General features: G+C 47.2%; 2 protein-coding genes across 3 annotated transcripts; one reads left to right on the forward strand and one right to left on the reverse strand.

Moving 5' to 3' along the window:
- The first annotated feature begins 1,848 nt into the window (after positions 1–1,848).
- Positions 1,849–7,284, forward strand: EXOSC9 (exosome component 9). Its single transcript, XM_056358365.1, has 12 exons — positions 1,849–1,977; positions 2,112–2,206; positions 2,733–2,852; positions 2,966–3,068; positions 3,496–3,633; positions 4,115–4,197; positions 4,536–4,668; positions 5,122–5,210; positions 5,405–5,551; positions 5,935–6,125; positions 6,439–6,517; positions 7,032–7,284. Exons 1-12 carry the CDS (start codon positions 1,912–1,914, stop codon positions 7,111–7,113), a joined length of 1,326 nt encoding a protein of 441 aa, XP_056214340.1. The 5' UTR covers positions 1,849–1,911; the 3' UTR covers positions 7,114–7,284.
- A 415-nt stretch (positions 7,285–7,699) lies between these two features.
- On the reverse strand, positions 7,700–17,086 carry CCNA2 (cyclin A2). Of its 2 annotated transcripts, XM_056358385.1 has the most exons (8): positions 16,878–17,084; positions 16,565–16,793; positions 15,252–15,367; positions 14,650–14,873; positions 13,868–14,072; positions 11,779–11,892; positions 11,152–11,285; positions 7,700–10,727 (listed from the first exon to the last, which is right to left on the reverse strand). In XM_056358385.1, exons 1-8 carry the CDS (start codon positions 17,001–17,003, stop codon positions 10,676–10,678), a joined length of 1,200 nt encoding a protein of 399 aa, XP_056214360.1. In that variant the 5' UTR covers positions 17,004–17,084; the 3' UTR covers positions 7,700–10,675. The 2 variants fall into 2 exon arrangements, with proteins under 2 accessions (XP_056214360.1, XP_056214353.1); XM_056358378.1 differs by having other exon boundaries at positions 16,565–17,086.
- Positions 17,087–17,580: the final 494 nt, after the last annotated feature.

The raw sequence follows: 17,580 nt of genomic DNA on the forward strand, positions 1-17,580 counted from the left end.
TTTAATTTGTACATGAAATTCTTTACCCTTCCTAGCACGTGTGCATGCACAAAATCTGCAAAGTAGACTTTGTGCAAAGAAGATGGTGCGAGTCAAAGGATGTAGCGGATTTCCAGCCACACACCACACCCCCACACACCCCCCCCCCCGACTTGGTTCCCCTGGAATCACATCCACTTCCTCCTGAAGTTCACCATCAACCTCTGTGTGTACTACTCTTGAATAGGAGCAACATCAGCAACAAAAACCCACCACACCTGCCTCCCAGGCAATAAAGGTATTAATTAGTGCTTCAGTAAATGTTTCTGGCAGAACATGTACAAGAAAGCCTAATGCAAAAGCCTGACAATCTTGTTGAATGTTCTGGTTTAATGAAAAAAAGTGTGATTCCTTTGAAAATACTGTTTCATCAAAGCTGTTACAAAATTTCTCTAGCAAAAAAGCTATTGCTGTGATTTGCTAGCAACAAGACTGCAACTCCTCACCAGCCCAAACACTCAGTCACTCACTTCTGCCAGGAGGAGTGATGCCAAAGGGCGCTTTGCCACCAGCCTGACAGATCGAGGCACATGATGGTTCACTGGGAGAGCCGGAATTTTCCCCCCTCTAGCCTCAGCACATGCCCCAGCTGACTTTTTGTAATTGATGGAGAATAACACAGTTTAGAAGACTCCTACAAACAATACAAACCCTTTCCAAGGCTGTTGATAGTAAACAAAAAGTTCAGAATTCAACCCCAAGCCTTTACTAATGACTATTATTACTGAATTTAAATAATAATAAAAAAGTAAAACCAGTCAGAATTTCTGCCTAAATGCTGCCAGTTAAACCCCAAGGAAAACACGCAGTCAACCATACAGCTGCGATGAGAGAGTGCTTTATGCCAAATGTTGCTTTATCTGTGTCTAGAGAAAAAGTTGCAAGTGTTACCTCATTTTTCTCCTGTCCCTTCACAAGTAGTGCTGTTTGGAAAAATTATATGCTTATTTTTATCCCTAAAGAAAGATGGTCTTTTTGTAATCTCTTCAATAGTCTTTTACACTGAGTTTTTGTGATGGTATTAACTTATCCTTATGGGAAAATGTAAAACCAGCACAGAAAAGTCAAGACAGCAGTTGTCCTCACTCTCACAAACCTGAAGTTTCTGAAACATGACTCACTTTTCAGTTTGCACTAGAATTTCAGCATGTTACTAAGGTTTAAAAAAAGACAGTATAGCTGAGATATTTCTGCAATTTTGGGTGAGAAAAGTCAGTGTCTGGGGTTGAACACTGGTGGGAAGATGCAGTAATGGGCTTTCTCATTTCAACTCGAATAGAGCATAAAAGCCACTTGTAAAGGCCTGGAATTTTTACTTACAGGTGATACTCCAGGGTAAGAGGGAAGGCGGTTCTGGTGAATCTGAAGCTTTGGCTGCATTTTTTCTGCAGCGTTAACCGCCGTGACCAGCACGGCCGCCCCCGGAGGCTGGGCCCTACAGCAGTGTCACCGCTGGGAGAGCCTGGGACGCGTGTTTGGATTTCCAGATGGGTTTTCCCGGTGGCCAGCAGAAGCCCGCTCGGCCCCTGTCCCTTCGGCCGCTGAAGGCGCCGGGGGGGTGGGTGGGGTGGAGGGTGCGTGTGTGATGGGGGTGACTACTGTAACAGCCCCATAGCACGCAGCCGGCCTCCAAACAGTGGTTTGAGTTGTACCGAAGTTGTACCCACCGTGAGGCCGGCCCACGTGCCCGTAGCGGGGCGGCGGGGACGCCAGGTGCCGGCTGAGTGGCGGCCGGGGGCGGCTTTACCTCAGGGCCGGGCGTAAGGAGGGGGCGGCGCGTGGGCGGGGCCGGCGGCGGGAACGGGGCCGCTGGCGCGCGGCGGTGATGACGCGGGCGCGGCGCGCGGCTCTTCCCCTTCATCCCGCCCCGCCATGAAGGCGACGCCGCTCTCCAACTGCGAGCGGCGCTTCCTGCTGCGCGCCATCGAGGAGCGGAAGGTGCGACCCCCCCCCACCCCCGGCGCCCCTTTCCCCGGCGCCCCCCCCCCCCCCCCCCGGGCCGGCGCGGCGCCCCGCTCCGCTGCTGCCGGTGGCCCCGGGGCGGCGCTGACGCGGTGTGTGTGGGCCCGCAGCGGCTGGACGGGCGGCAGTGCTATGACTACCGGAACGTCCGCGTCTCCTTCGGCGCCGACCGCGGCTGCTGCATCGTGGAGCTGGGCAAGACCAGGTGAGTGTGGGGCAGCGGGCCCGGGGGGGGGTGGGGTGGGGTGGGGTGTCCCTGGGGACCGCCCCTCTCCCCGCCGGGGCTGGTGCGGCAGGGGGAGGGGGCGTGTGTCGTTCTCGTGGTACATTATAAATAACTTATAAAAGGCAGAGTTAGCGTCATCCTCCCATCTCCTCAGCCAGTGGCGGGCCTTACGTCCTGCCTGCTTCTACAGGGCCAACGGCCCTTCTCTGTACGTGGAATATACACACTGGTGGGTGTAAACATTTAGCGTTAGCTTCTTCCGTGTTACAATCTGTATTTCTAACCCTAAAAGGCAGGAGGATGCGCCAGCTCCTCCATTTGGTTTGCTCAGTTGTTGACCAAAGTCTAAAACATATGCTAGGCGCTGAATGAGAAACTCTCAGGAGTAAGAAATGCGAACTAAAAGACTAAACCTGTGCTTTTTCAAAGCATGTATTTTATCTCTAGTGGTAGGAGGTTTTTTCCTGCTAAATTCCACAACATAGGGGTTTATTTACCTTTGCAGGGTTCTTGCGCAAGTCTCCTGTGAGCTTGTACCCCCCAAGCTAAACCGGCCTACGGAAGGTATACTTTTCTTTAACCTTGAGCTTTCCCCAATGGCTGCACCTGGTTTTGAGCCTGGCAGGTATGTGGCTTTCTTGAAAAAGGCTAAACGAGGATGCCAGAAGAGCCGCTGTTTTGATACGCATAAGTATATGGTGTAATCGTACTCGATTTGGGATAATTTTCTTTGAATAGGCAAACCGAGTTACTGGTGAAACTGAACAGACTAATAGAACGATGCCTGAGAAATTCCAAATGTATAGATACTGAATCTCTCTGCGTTGTTGCTGGTGAAAAGGTAGGAAAACCTACTAGTTTCAAACTGAAGCTACGTCCAGTCTGTTTTTAAGGTCTTCTCTATCTTCTTTTGGAAACTAAAGATTCTGATTTTAGGTTAATGTAATGACCCACACATCTGTCTTTACAGGTATTTTTATCTTGTGTACCTATATAGGCTTTCTGAAGTAGTTGGAACCCTGCACACTCAAATATTTCCTTGCAGGATAAAACTTTAATCTGTACTGAAATGTTATGTGTTTTGATGTAATTAAATCCAGAACACTGGGTACCTTGGAACATAGATATCTTTCATCTTCTTGAGCACAGACCCAAAGAATATCTGCTGGTTCTTTCTGTGGTTCAAAAAGTGAAGTTGTTTTGAAAAATAGCAACTCCTGTAGAATCACGTCACAAATTACCAAGCAGTCCTGTATGCTTTTTCTCAGGTTTGGCAAATTCGTCTGGACTTGCACCTGTTAAATCACGATGGTAACATTATTGATGCTGCCAGCATAGCAGGAATCGTAGCTCTGTGTCATTTTCGCAGACCAGATGTGTCTGTGCAGGGAGAGGAAGTGACTGTGGTGAGTTGTACCAGATCATAGTAAATGTTGTGGCATCGCAGGTAGCTGTTTCTTCCTGTCTAAAAGGGAGAATTAAATGTTTGTGTAAGCAGATAAACTCCTGAGATCCTTAAGTTTTAGGATAGATGTGTTGCTATTCAAAAAGTGAAAGTACAGTAAGGAAGTCTGCTGAGTACACAGTTTTATTAACCTCAGTTTATGGGAATATTAGTTGTAAAAGATAAGTATTTTACAGTATGTTGACCAAATTAAGCATAAGACTGATGAACATGCTATATTTACCTGTGAGGTAGTAAACAGTAAGAACTGCACAAGAAGAATAAAAAGAATTTTTTTAACATTTAGATAACTAAACATTTGCTAGCCTTTTTTTCTTTGTGGTTTTTTTAAATTATTTCTTTAAATATCTTTGTACAGTACGTAACTTTACAATGAAATCTGTTTCGTAAATAATTGTCTTCTGGGTCAATTATTTTCAAAGTTCACTCCTGAGGAACGTGATCCCGTCCCTCTAAGTATCCACCACATGCCTATTTGTGTCAGTTTCGCCTTCTTCCAGCAAGGGTAAGATTGTTTTAAGTCTTTTGACAGAAATGGCGTATTGCCAGTGCTGCAGAATTTTTTTTTAGACATAGAAGAGTCCTAAAAATATCTTGACAAGCCGATTTCATAAAACACTTTATCTGAAGTGATATGCCATGGGGAGATATTGTTGTGTTCCTCACACTGTAGCTAACCAGCAGCTTTCAACAGGTGACAGAAAAATTTTGGGGGTGGGCGGGGGGAGTTTACCCATAACTACTAATACAATATGTAAACTGATCCCTTTTTAAAATTGTTTTAGGGGTAGTAACTCACCTTAAACTTCTATTGTCACCTTATATTTAAAAACTTGATTCTAGGACCTATTTAGTGGTGGATCCAAGTGAACGTGAGGAGCGTGTAATGGATGGCCTCCTTGTAATTGCCATGAATAAACATCGTGAAATTTGTACCATCCAGTCCAGTGGAGGGATTATGCTGGTAAAGGATCAGGTAAATCTTTGCCTTGACTAGTCTTTCTCTTGTATATAAACTAGTTCCTGTGTTGTAATCTTGATACTGAAATATCCTAGACATTTGGAAGCTAAGAAATTAATTGCCTGTCTGATTTAATTGGAAAAGGTTACATATTTTCAGTCCTAGTGGAAGAGCGTAGTACTGTGTGACATTTTGAAGAGAAGACACAGAAAAAAGATACTGTTTGGTCAGATAAGCATCTTTTTCCCCTGTGATTTGGCTGAGAGAGTCTAAATTAATTCAGACTGCACTCTCATGAATAGCTGGAGGCTGTTTTATTGACCCTTTGCATCAACTGGCGGCATATCCAGTCCCTCATACTAAGATGACATATTTTAAGTATTTGTGACTTTTATGATGTTCTACAGTTTTAGTTAAAACCATCTTGCTTTCACGATCATAAACTGTTGCTGTATGTGTAACAAACAGGTTTTGAGATGCAGTAAAATAACGGCTGTTAAGGTTGCGGAAATCACAGAACTAATTCAAAAAGCCTTGGAGAATGACAGGAAAGTTAGGTGAGTGTTTTGGGAAGGAAGGGAAGTAGTACATGTCTTAAAAATACCCGAAAAGTGATGTCAGCTTGTAGTTTGAACAGTAAATTGTTTTCACTTCTTTTAAATAGCAAATATTTGTATAGTTGAACTTGAAAAGAGAAAGCATTTTCAAGTGTGAAACATCCTGAAATAATGTCTTGTCACTGAATGACTAGGAAAGAAGGTGGGAAGTTTGGCTTTGCAGAATCTATACCGAACCAAAAGATCACGACCTTCAAAATGGAAAGTGCTGCCGTTGATACCAACAACGTGGAAGAACAAGCAGAGGAAATCATCACTAAAGCTGACCCTCCTTCAGAAGTGTATCTTTTCTGTTGTATTATTCAGGGGAAAACCAGGCTTCCCCTCCCCTGTGTTAGCACTGCTAGAAGCTAAACACACATACAGGGTTCCTCACGGCTTAGGTAGCCTTCAGAGCAGGTATCAACCCCAACCCAACTGGTTTGGGTTCTGACTGCTTTTGGATAACTTATGCTTAAGTTATGCAGAACGAGCATAAAGTGCAAAACTTAGGTGTGAAGTGACTGATTGTTGCAGTAACTGGGGAAGTACTCTTTCTTTCAGCTCCCTGTTAAGGATGTTCTCCCCTGGGGAGAAAAAAGGTACAGCTTAAAAAACAGCTGGTTTGTTCTCAGAGTACAAAGAGTTTACCAGCTGACACTAAGGGTTTTCTTGACAAATTCAGTTTTGCCAAACCGATATTGCACACTCCTGGAACAGCCCAAATTGGAGAAGGAATAGAGAACTCCTGGGGGGACCTTGAAGAATCTGAGAGGGAAGAAGCAGTGGAAGAGGAAGGTGAAAGTGAGGCTACTGCTTTTGAAGTTCAGAAGATGGAAACTGAGGATACAAGTACATTGAGGGAAGCTGAGAAGGGCAAGTATTTATTTGTCTTGATACCAGATATGTTTATTATATCACTTTATTAACAGTCTACAATTAAAATGTGACAGAGGCCCTTAGAAAGGGGGACCATTGCAGCCACTTCTCACTTGAGTTACATGCATTTGCTACTTCCACTTTGCCTGGTCGCTTCTGTTTTCTTCAAAAGAAAACTTGATTTCTGTAGTATATGGGGGGCTCCAAATCAAACTCTAGCTGCTCTGAACGTTTCTTTTAAAATGCTGTACTTATTAGTTATAGAAGCTGTAAAACTGATCACTGGTTTGTGGTTGGTTTCTTTGTTTAGATGAACCTATTGTACTGTCCGACAGTGAAGAGGAGGAAGTTATCATTCTGGAGCCACAGGAGCTGCCAACAAAAGCAAGGTAACAATCATGTGAAACTGGGAGGGAAGTGCGTAAGGAGTGTTTTCACAAAGCACTGAATTTTGGCAGGGCTGAGAAAGGTCTTGATGGATCAAAGGGAGGACTACAAAGGTAGCAGAGAGTGAGGAAGTTTAAATCTAGGCTAGTTTGCTCCTGTCCTAGGAGGCAAGTCACCCTGGCTGACCTGTGGCTCTATGAAACAGTTATAGGCATCTGACTAATTTTAATCGTTCCAAAAGGAGTGAGAGCATAAAAGTGGATGTGAATCGGCTGCTTCTTAGAGGTGCTGCAGATTGTACGTGCTGCACTACAGCTAACCTTAAGCTTTATCTCCTGAGAAGTGAGATTGCTTGCTGTATCCCTGCGCTCGTTGTGTGCAGTATGCTTCCTAGAAACTAAGTTTGAACATTGCACCGAGTGTGGTGGATGGTTGTCCTGTTATGGATGATCAGCCTGTGGTCTTTTGAAATAAAACTATTTGGTCCATTTCTTTGATACAAATGTTTGCTCACAGACCACAGGCCAACTTGAAACAAGAAAATACAAGTAAGAAAGCATTTAACAAAAGGAGAAGAAAGAAGAGAGCTGTTCGTTGAAGCCATTGTCCCTTCTTCAGAAGTGCTGTGTAATAAATAATTTGGTCTATCATTACTGAACTTATTTTTGTAGATAACCTTATTTCCTGTCACCTCATTATCTGGTCCTGCTTTTATGTACGTGTTACAAAACTATTGTACAAGCTTTCTATAAAATAATTTTGCATGTAAGTGAAATTCCATAGTTAGCATCCAGCTGCAGCAGAAGAGTTGCTATTGGCCTTGAGCTGACTCAAGTTCTACAATTTGAATTGCAGAGGCAAGATGCAAAGTTTTCTTAACAAAGCAGCCTCTGCTGGGGTGGGAGTGGGCTGCATGTAGGCAGAGTTCGGGTGGTTTAATGCCAGCAAATGCTTCTTCTAATTAGGGTAGCTATTCACCACCCCTTGGAAACATTTCATACCTTGGAATGTTCTTCACGGGGGGGAAAGGGTGTGCTGTGACTGAGGCGTTGCCCGTGTCCCTCTGTGTCTTGCCTTTCACTGATTCTCCCTTTGTACAAAACCAACCCGAGATGCGTGTACTTAACCAAACAGCGTAGAACTAATGCAAAACTTTCAGAGAGAAGCCACTCGTACTTCAGCAATGGAGTTTCTTAAAGACAGTTTAATTAAACATTACATGCAACAGACAGGAATGCTTCTTGAACTATATTCAGAGAATTATGCTCTGCGTTTAAAATCAGGCAAAAGGAAGAGATGAGGTTTCCATACCTGACATAGTCTTTGTTAGAAAACAAATTGGAAACATGCACGTATTTACAAGAGCAAAGAAACATGTATTTTACATGTGACTTTAGTATTAATGAAACATGAAGCTGAGAGAAGTTACTGTTCCAGATACTAGTTCCCCAAACAGGTTTAAAATTTCATGTTAAAAAAACCCAAAACATTGCTCCCAGCCAGGCAAAGCTTTAATCAAGTAGTGCTCTTTCAGAGAGGGACAGACACAGAAAGCCCCATTCCTCCGGGAGCCAAAGCGGTGCATTTTCTTAGTGTCAGTTCTTCCAACCCAAAGTCACTGTCAGGAGTACAAGAATGAACGAAGCTTCAGGTGGTTCATCCCTCCACAGTACCACACCACCATAAAGTTCTTCAGGGAAAGGAACAGTATTCTTTGCACCGCTGTTTATTTCTTCTTTGCACATAACCCCTCTTACCCTATGCTCCTTAAAGGCTTTATTTTGAAAGGACTAGGAAAAGTTAACACTGGATAGGCAAAACTAGTACGGTACAACCTGGGGTATTTTCTTCAGAGATGCCAGCCCCCAACCGAAGCATTTTTTAGGCTGTAGGGGCAGTTGTATCAGTATATTGAAAGGTAAAGCTCAGGGAGCAAGGGAGAATTTTTCTCTGTGGTACAGGAACAGTAACGGAACAACTTCCACTGAAACTAGAGCAAGGAGACGTTTCATCAGGCGGTAAATTAATACTATAAACAATTGAAGTCTTTCCACTGAAGTACTGCTACTTGCTCTTTTTCTGGGGAAAATACGGGATAAGCTTCCTTTAAATGACTTCTCTTCCAGTGTTCATCTTTCTTAGTGGTCTTGGAAAGTTTCCAGCACACACCACAAAAAAACAGAAGGGGAAGGCAGAACCCAGTTTTTCAGGCAGAGCACTGTGCTCTGTTTTCTTCAAGGAGGAATTGCCGGTTGGCATTCCGAGTCACTCTTCCAAGGTCACAAACTGATGTTGCAACTGTGGCAAACGGGTCCTGTATCTACAAACTCCCTCTCCTGCAAGGTTAGGGCATTTCCAATACTAAGCACCAGATGTGATCTACTGTGACATTTTCCTCCCAACTAGTTTTAGCTTTTCAGTGGCAACCTACTGAAATTAAGCTTAATAAAGGCTACTGGAGAACATGGTAGACCTATTAAATACAGTTCTTCACTCAATATGTATAAAAGTCAAAGTGCATCCTAAAAAGCTCAGATTGATCCAAGTGGTGGTGGCTTATACAGTCAAGAGGAAAGTGCAGTACAGGCTGCTGGTTTTGGCCGGTTTTATAACTGAGTTGGTTCATGGAGGGCTCAAACTGCAGAACTGGGGCAGAACAGCAAGTTTTTAGTTACAGAGGCAGGTGAGTTGTCACACTGTAATGCTTGCTTGTCAGCTTGACAGAAGGCTGATGTTTTTTTGATGTTTTTTCTTTTTAATTTCAAATAACCCACATTGTAACAGCTGTTTGACATCTGTGAAGAATTTATGCTGCTACCTGCTGCATGTCCAGATAACCTGACAGTGCTGAATCAGCTTTAAAGTTGAAGCGGCACAGGTTTCACAGGGCAGCCATTGGCAAACAGCTTTAGAAATGAACGCCAATTTAAGATGGTAGTACCACCCCTCAGTGGTATTAAGGCATTGGCAAGACCACTAACATCAGATTTAAAAATTGTTTATTGGCCAACCTGGAAGCAGCTTAATTAAACCCACTTCCATGCACTCCCTGCTTTACACACAAAGAACAGCAGGTACAGGGCAACATCACTGGATTTACACAAGCTGAAGGTAAACATCCACTTGATTTAACGCCGATTATCTACCAATTTGCTTGTCTAACAGTTCTAGAACTAAGAAAAAAATAAGACTGGTCGGTCTGTATTTTTGCTGTGTGCTGCAGAGGATCCCTTTCTAAGCAAGGGGGATGTACAGGAGCTGTACCGTTCTGCACATAGCCCATCCGTGCCAGAAAACTTCCCCTCTTGAGGGCACAGAGCAGTAGTTCACTCTCCTACATTTTAATCCCCCACCGCCCCTAAAGTAGCAAAGGATAACCAGACTGATGACTTTTTTTTTTTTTTAAGTGGACATGGGCAGGCCTTCAGGACAGCTAGCATATCAGTGGGGACACTCCATGGGTTAAAATTCGTATCAGTTTTACACTTCATGACTAGAAAATACCTGTGGCAAGACTTTTCTACATACTGGAAGAGGGAAGTATGAATGGGTATAATAGCTTTAACCGTGTGGTCCCTGCAGCAGAGCATTCACCCTCAAACCTGATGGAGATCTGGCAATACACAACATAGGGATCAAGGCTTCCAGTAACCACCATGTCCCAAAGTGCCTCACAACAGTCAATTCTAGCAAGGTGTTCTCCTCAGAGCTACTTCATTTTTTTCTTCCAGTATTATAGCCGTAAAGCCACATTTTGGATCTATACTAAGTCTCAGTTTAAACTAGACAGTACAAAAATGCTACAAATACTGCTGTGGAGTCCAAGTCATTCTTGAAGTGGAAGGAGAAAAAGCCCTACTATAGTAATGCACTGCTAATATTCGTGTTTAGTCTATCGTTAGGTAAGCAGTCTCAAGATTTCACTTGGTCTGCATGGTTAATTCTGTGCTTGAAGAGATCTTTATTATAAAAACCCAGCTAAGTATTTTATCAAAATTGCATGTACAAAAGATTTACATTAAAACTAACTTCATAATTAAGCTCCTCAAAACCAGTATTAATATTATGAATGATCACATCTAGAATTTCGAAGCATGTTTAAAAACTGTACATCATTTTCTTATAATATACATCTTTTTAAAAGATCAGTCTCTTGATTGTTACAATAAGTCTAGTGTCTCTGGTGGGTCAATAAGCGATACTCCATAGTACCTAGAGAGGGAAAGAAAGATGCAGGATGTCATCTTGCTCAAGAGCTCTCTGCCATACAGAACAGCCTATATACTGCAGCGAGGCACATTTCTCACACGGCAGGAAACATACTGGGGCTTTGTCAGCGGACACAGATTTGTAGGAGTGTTAGGTACCATCTCCTGCCCACCAATTGTAGGAACATCATGCAAATTCCCCCCAGTTTCTACCTAACAGTTCAGGCAGCCATAGCAGGCCTGGTAGGGAACACAAAGTATTGCTCAACAAGGTGTTGTGCAAAAACCTGAGGAGTCTTGTCACCATTTCACTTACACGGTGGCTTTGGTTAGTGGGGTCTGACTGGAGGCTCCAGATACACCCCAGTAGTGCTAGGACAGCTTGGGTGTAACACACCACCTCATCATACATCTCCACAGATACTTACTTTGCACTCTTGTACTTCTCCCTTATGGACTGTTGCATGTGCTGTGCTGCTTTGAGGTAGGTCTGGTGTAGGTCCATGAGGCAAGGCTTGATGTCTTCAAGGGTGTAGCCTGTTACTTCACACAGGGATTCGGGCTGAGGGAAAAGGGAAAGTAAGAGGGATATTTGAACATTTCTGTTTGCTTCTGACAACTGCTGGCAGAGCTTTTAGCTTCCTGTTGAAACTGTTATTCGACTAGGTTGGTAGTGTTGTTTTCTCAAGCACAAAGTAGTTTAATACTGCTCAGATTTTAGCAGTAATCCTGACAACTACCATATTAGAAACAAGTATTCCTTGTCTCCAGTGCTTAGGCTTTCTGATTGCCCACCTCCTCATCACAAGGAAGCTGCTTACAGCTTTGAGAAGGTTTGCCAGAACTAAGTGCCTCAGTAGATGCCTCTTCCTTCCAAGAAAAGGCATGTCGTCCCCCTATGTTTCAAATACCATAGGGAGCAATCCCTAATTAACAGCCTTGGAGCGCAGAGGGACTGGGATTCCTGCAGCCCAGGCTTCAGCATTCGGAATTGCATAAGAATGTGCTGAACAGGCATAAAGGCAGTTGACAGCTCAAGCGTTGGTGCTACATACCCAAGTTTGTCCAGTGATCGTATAGCCTGCTAGGTGAAACGCTGCAGCAGCAATAACTGATGGCAAGTATTTCAGGTAAGGATCAGCATCAATGAGACTCAGCTCCCCAAGGTACTGCAAGGGAAACGAGAGAAAGGGAATCACCTGCTTCCAAAAGGAAGTAAAAGTGCATTTAACAGTTCACTAGAACCCAAATTTAAGCTTCCTCCAACTGATGGCAGGATTGGAACAGCTTTTTACCTACCTTCTACTTACTTTCTCTTTTAGCATCTACTGTTAGCTACTGTCAGTGTTCCCAATACCTGCTTTTTCAACACCACATTTTATATTTAGAGGTATGCAAGATCTAGAGGGCAGAGTGTAGGCAAGCCTGACCTCTGCACAAGAAGACAGACTTTGTATGGGGTTGGTTTGCTTGGCAAAGTTTTGGTAGTGGGGGTGCGTGGGGGGCATGTGTGCTACAGGGGTGGCGTCTGCAAGAAGCTGCCAGAAGCTTCCCCTATGTCTGACAGGGCCAATGCCAGCCAGCTGCAAGATGGATCTGCTGCTGGCCAAGGCCCAGCCCATCAGTGACAGTGGTAGTGCCTCTAGGATAATGAATTTAAGAAGGGGAAAGCAAAAACACTGCACAACAAACTGCAGCCAGGGAGAAGAGGGAGGCTATGCAAGAGCAACAGCTCTGCAGACACATGGGTCACTGCAGAAGCGGGGGAGGGGGAGCTCCAGGTGCTGGAGCAAATTCCTGGGCAGTCCACGGCAAGGCAGGCTGTCCCCCTGCAGCCTGCAGAGCCCTCAGGGGAGCAGATCCCCACCTGCAGCTTGGGGAGGACCCCAAGCCAGAGCAGGTGGATGCCCCAAGGAGGCCATGACCTGTGGGCAGCCCAAGCTGGAGCAGCTCCTGGCAGGGCCTGTGGCCCCATGGGGAGAGAAGCCCAGGCTGGGGCAGAGCTAGCGCCCCCACGGGGGACACGGACTGGAGGAGGCTTTGTCTGGGGGGCTGCAACCTTTGGGGGGGACCCACACTGGGCCAGTTTGTGGAGAACTGCAGCTGTGGAAAGGACCCACACTGGAGAAACTTGTGGACAGCTGTCTCCTGTGGGAGGGACCCCACGCTGGAGCAGGGGCAGAATATGAGGAACCATCCCCTGCAGAGGAAGTAGCAGCAGAGACAAAGTGTGATGGACTGACTGCAACCCCCATTCCCCATCCCCCTGAGCCACACTGGTGTAGAGGCAGAGAAACTGGGAGTGAAGCTGAACCTGTGAAGGGGGGAAGGGGGTGGGGGGGAAGGTGTTTTTAGGGTTTAGTTTTCTTTCTCATTACCCTACTCTGATTTGAATGGCAATAAATTAAGTTTCCCCAAGTTGTCTGTTTTACCAGTGACAGTAATTGCCAAATGATCTCTTCCTGTCCTTATCTTCACCCACAAGCCCTTCATTAAACTTTCTCTCCCCTATCCAGCTCAGGAGGGCGGTGACAGCAGCTTCAGTAGGTGCCTGGAGCTCAGCCAGGGTCAACTCACCACAGGCTTCTATTTAGGAGCTCTGGTAGCTGCCATACAGTTAGGATTTGATGTAACTAGCCGAAACGTTATCTGTGCTCTGCTTTAGAAGTTAGGCTCTGGATTTACAGCTCACTGCTTGTTGAGGAGAAAACAAAAACAAAAGCCCTTCAGCAAAAGTGGGTGGGTAGATGTGGCAGTTTTAGATAAGACAGAAACATCTAGCAGTGAAACAACCCCCAAGTTACAGTTCATCAATCTCTGCCTACTCTGAGTAAGCACGCATGCTTGAGCCAGGCTGAGTGCCAGTCTGCGACAGGAATGGGTTATCTCAAACAGCAAATGGTGATAGGGGGCACTGGCTTCTGGAGGAACACACGAGCACACGGCACACCGCATGCACTCTGCAGCGCTCTCCTAGACAGACTACACATTTAACAGTAAGAAGAGGCAGGGAAGCCTGGACTGAAGAATCCTTTAGCATCTGTTTTCTTTTTCTACTGGGACTAGGAAACAGAGCTTGTAAAGTGCATTAATAATAGTAACAGAACTCTAGTTATGCAGACTGAGCTGGTACTTCTTACTTACCATTGATAGGCTCTCCACTTTACCATTTGTCTGCTTGTGTAGGAAATACTGAGTGAGGAACTGGTTGATTGTTGGAGCTGCCAAATCAAATGACAAAACCTTCAAAATTAAGTGCTCCATCCTTAGAACCTGCTTCTTGGTATAGGTGTCATCTGTGATGTAAACAAACTCTGCTACTTCAGGAGGGTAGATTTCTTCAAATTTTCTGCCAGAAGAAATATAGTTATGAGCAAATAATTCAGTACTAGAAGACCAGATAACCAGCAGCATTTAATGAAAGCCAGCATGCCAATAGAAATTCTGACTTGTGAAATAGCTGGGCACTGCTACCAAACAACTTTGCTGCTCTTGGTTCAGCAGCCCTTGAATCAGTAGAATTTGAAATTGGAGAGCTACCATAGCCTGTTATTTTAGCACAAAGCAATTTGGGTCTCAGAGTTACCAAAATTCCAGAAGAACCTACCAAACTAATAGATGGTGCAAGCAAAACTTCCTTTCCACATGCCTCACACATATTCCCTTCAAAGACTGTTCAGAAGCCTGCTGCTGCAGCTAGAAGTAATGAGTCCTCCCATTAGAGCAACCTACAAAGCTAGCCTAGAAGCTTGCTTGCATAGTTCCATACAAACTGCCAAGCTTTTAGGTGGGTAACTCCGATTTTTCTTCTAGCGTGAAGCCCTCCCAAGTCAGTCTGGCTATAGGCAACAGAAATGCAATAGCCACAAGATTCCCGCCTGTATGAGACCAGCAGGTAGAATTTTAAATTAAGCAGTTTCACTTACGATGCAAGAAGCATAGCTGCAGTACCCACAAGCTGGAGTTTTCCTCTCAAAACAGACATTGAGGAAAGAAACCTGTCAATGTAATTTACAGCTAAGTGCAGAGTTTCATTCTGTAATTTGTATTCTTCTCCAACTTCCACCAGCCAGTCCACAAGAATAGCCCGCATGTTGTTTGTGATATCAGGTTGTTTCTTCATGTAACCCATTTTAGGCTTGCATTTCACCTGTAGGTTTAGATGACAGAGATAAGATTTAGAATGGACCAAGTGCTGGCAGGGAAGCAAGTGTTTAAGCTCCATTTACCACAGTTTAAACAGATCAGAAGTAAACAGTGCTAAGTCTAGTTCCTAGTACTAGGATCAGTAAGTTATATTTCCACGGTCTTGCTTTCCAGCTTCTCTTCAGCACATGGCACAATCAACTTCATCATGGGAAACCAGTCTTGTGTTCACAACTGTGGACACAGCATCTTCAGTTCTCTATTTCTAGCAAGCTGATTTAGTCACTGTAGCAGTAACCAATGTTTAGATGCATTTGCCAACCCCAACCCCCCCCCCCCCCCCCCAAACTGTAAACAAAGAAGAAAAGAGACAGCAGCTCACCTCCATTTCCCTGAGGTACATATGGATATCGCCGATATAGTCTGGCACGTTATTAACATTTGGCTTTTTCTCTTCTGGTTCTGAGCTTATTGAAATATCCAATTTACTTGGAGAATCTAAGCAGAAGACAACAGCCTTGTTAAAATGGCCACCGTCAGACCATTCCCTGGCAGTACAGGGAACTACCCTGTCCTGTCCCACATCAATGGCAGCTCTCCAGGGCGGCTGGGCCTCTTGTCTCCCAGACAGGCAGAGAGGGCAGACTAACTAAAGCTCAACTACACAGTGAGGTGAGGGGGCTTTAGGAAAGCCAGAGTGTTACTGTAACAGAGAATGTTCCCATCCCCCTTCCTCTTCTTCACCTTGAGAACCAAGGGATGGAAAACTCTTTTTGCAAGCACACAGTGCTCAGGGCATCCTGTGTTACCTTATAACAGAGACGTGAATCCTATCAGCTTAGCTATTACCCCTTAGAACAGGACTGGAGTACCAGAGCTTTTTGTTGACTGCAGAAGTGGACCCTGATGAAGTTGGCCCTTGGATATTCATGCATATATTACAGAAAAAGGATCCGACAGCTCACATTTCTTAGGTACTAGGAAAAGCTCAAAACTTTTGCACTGGTACAGGAAAAAAGTCTGTTGAGTCTCAGAATCTGCCTGAGTAAAGTCCCCTTCTTGCTCTACAGCAATAGCAAAGGGCGAGGCTTTAGGTGTTGCTCTTCTCTGCAATCTGGTTTCTCTCTCAAGGCATCGATAGCTGAGAGCATAAAACTACCGACAGAGAGGAGGTGTTAGGAGCACAGAGGCTCGAGTTCTGGAAAGCTCAGCTGGACAGAAAGGCTATTGCATCTTAAGGGCAAGCTCAAAGGAAAAAAAACGGTGTCAGCAACTGAAAAGGTGTCTTTTGGGCCAAGCCATGAGGGTGGCGAGGTGCTGGCCCAGGCTGCCCAGAGCAGCTGTGGGTGCCCCATCCCTGGCAGTGCTCAAGGCCAGGCTGGACGGGGCTGGGAGCAGCCTGGGCTGGTGGCGGGTGTCCCTGCCATGGCAGAGGGGCGGTACTAGGTGGTCTTTGAGGTCCCTTCCGACCCAAACCGCTCCATGACTATGTGCCAAGCGGCTGCCGGCCGCGCCGCCCCCACTGGCTCGGGAAGCCGCCCCCGGGCAGCGGCTGGCTGGGCACGGCCGCCCCCCGCGGCTCCCGCGGGAAGGGTCCCGGGGCCGCAGCGGCGGGGCCGGCGGGACGGGAGCGCGCCGACGGCCGCCAGCAGCGCCGCCCTCCCGGCGCGCACGGGCCCGCGGGGCGTCACGTACCGAAGCTGATGTCCATGGCGTTGTCCAGGGGCGCCAGCGGCCGCCGCAGCCCCACGGTGCAGATGGCCGCACGCAGCCCCAGCGCCGCCTCCTCGCTCTGGGCCGTCGGGCCGCCCCGCCGCCGCGGCCGCTCCCCGTCCGGCTCGTCGACATGGATGGTGAAGGCCTGCTGCTGCTGCCCGCCGCTCGGCCGCCCCGCACAGGGGCCCTCATCGCCGCTCCGCGCCGCCTGCGGGGGAGAGCGGCCCGTCAGCGCCTCCACCGGCCCGGCCCGCCCGCTGACAGCTGCCCCAGCCCTCCCGGCCCTCCTCACCTGCGGCGGCTGCCCGGACCGCTGCTGGGCGCCCCGCAGCAGCCCCAGCACCACCCGGGGGCCGGCGGGCGGCGGCGCCTTGCCGCCCGGGAGGACGTTCTCCTGGTTCTCCTGCCCCGCCAGCATGGCCGCGCCGCCACAGCACGGGGCGCGATGGACGGCAGCCGCCGAGTCTGACGCCGCGGCGCCGCTCTCGCCGTTCAAGTAGCCCGCGACTATTGAATCAGCCAATGAGGGGCGACGCCGCGCCGCGCGGCCTACGGGTGGCTGCAGGGGACACGCCGGGCGGGGCCGGAACGCGGCGCTCACTGGCAACGCCCCGCCCTGCCCCGCCCCCGCCCCGCCCCCCCGCCTCCCCTCCCCGGGCAGGAGGGGCCAGGAGCCGAGCCAGCGCAGCACGGCAATGAACGGCAAGAAACGCAGCGCGTTTAACACCATCCCCGCCCCGGCCGGGAGCTAACGCGCGGCTCGGCAGCCCTCAGCCCCCAACACAGACAGCGCCCCCGCCGCCCACGGGGAGGGTCTCGTACCCCCCCTCCCAGCAAACATCCCAGCTCCATCCAGCAGAATGCACGCATCGCCTCTCGCTCTGATCAAGCCTTCGAAAGCCAGCATCGCCAGGCACGCCTGCTGCCCGGGAGCAGCCTGCCGCACGCTGCCTCTTGCTGCACAGAAAGCTTTTCTGCGAAGAGGGTGTTCGGTA

Source organism: Falco biarmicus, chromosome 1 (assembly GCF_023638135.1).
Source record: "Falco biarmicus isolate bFalBia1 chromosome 1, bFalBia1.pri, whole genome shotgun sequence".
Lineage (NCBI taxonomy): Eukaryota > Metazoa > Chordata > Aves > Falconiformes > Falconidae > Falco > Falco biarmicus.

What these genes read in the sequence shown, in the direction of transcription:
- EXOSC9 (XM_056358365.1), top strand. Translation starts at nt 1,912, where the DNA reads ATGAAGGCGACGCCGCTCTCCAACTGCGAGCGGCGCTTCCTGCTGCGC. An exon ending in GTGGAGCTGGGCAAGACCAG is followed by an intron (nt 2,207 to 2,732) that starts GTGAGTGTGGGG and finishes TTACCTTTGCAG; the next exon opens with GGTTCTTGCGCAAGTCTCCT. An exon ending in ATTGAGGGAAGCTGAGAAGG is followed by an intron (nt 6,126 to 6,438) that starts GCAAGTATTTAT and finishes TTCTTTGTTTAG; the next exon opens with ATGAACCTATTGTACTGTCC.
- CCNA2 (XM_056358378.1), bottom strand. Translation starts at nt 17,003, where the DNA reads ATGCTGGCGGGGCAGGAGAACCAGGAGAACGTCCTCCCGGGCGGCAAG. An exon ending in CGCCATGGACATCAGCTTCG is followed by an intron (nt 15,368 to 16,564) that starts GTACGTGACGCC and finishes TCTTCTGCTTAG; the next exon opens with ATTCTCCAAGTAAATTGGAT. An exon ending in TGTACCTCAGGGAAATGGAG is followed by an intron (nt 14,874 to 15,251) that starts GTGAGCTGCTGT and finishes CTAAACCTACAG; the next exon opens with GTGAAATGCAAGCCTAAAAT.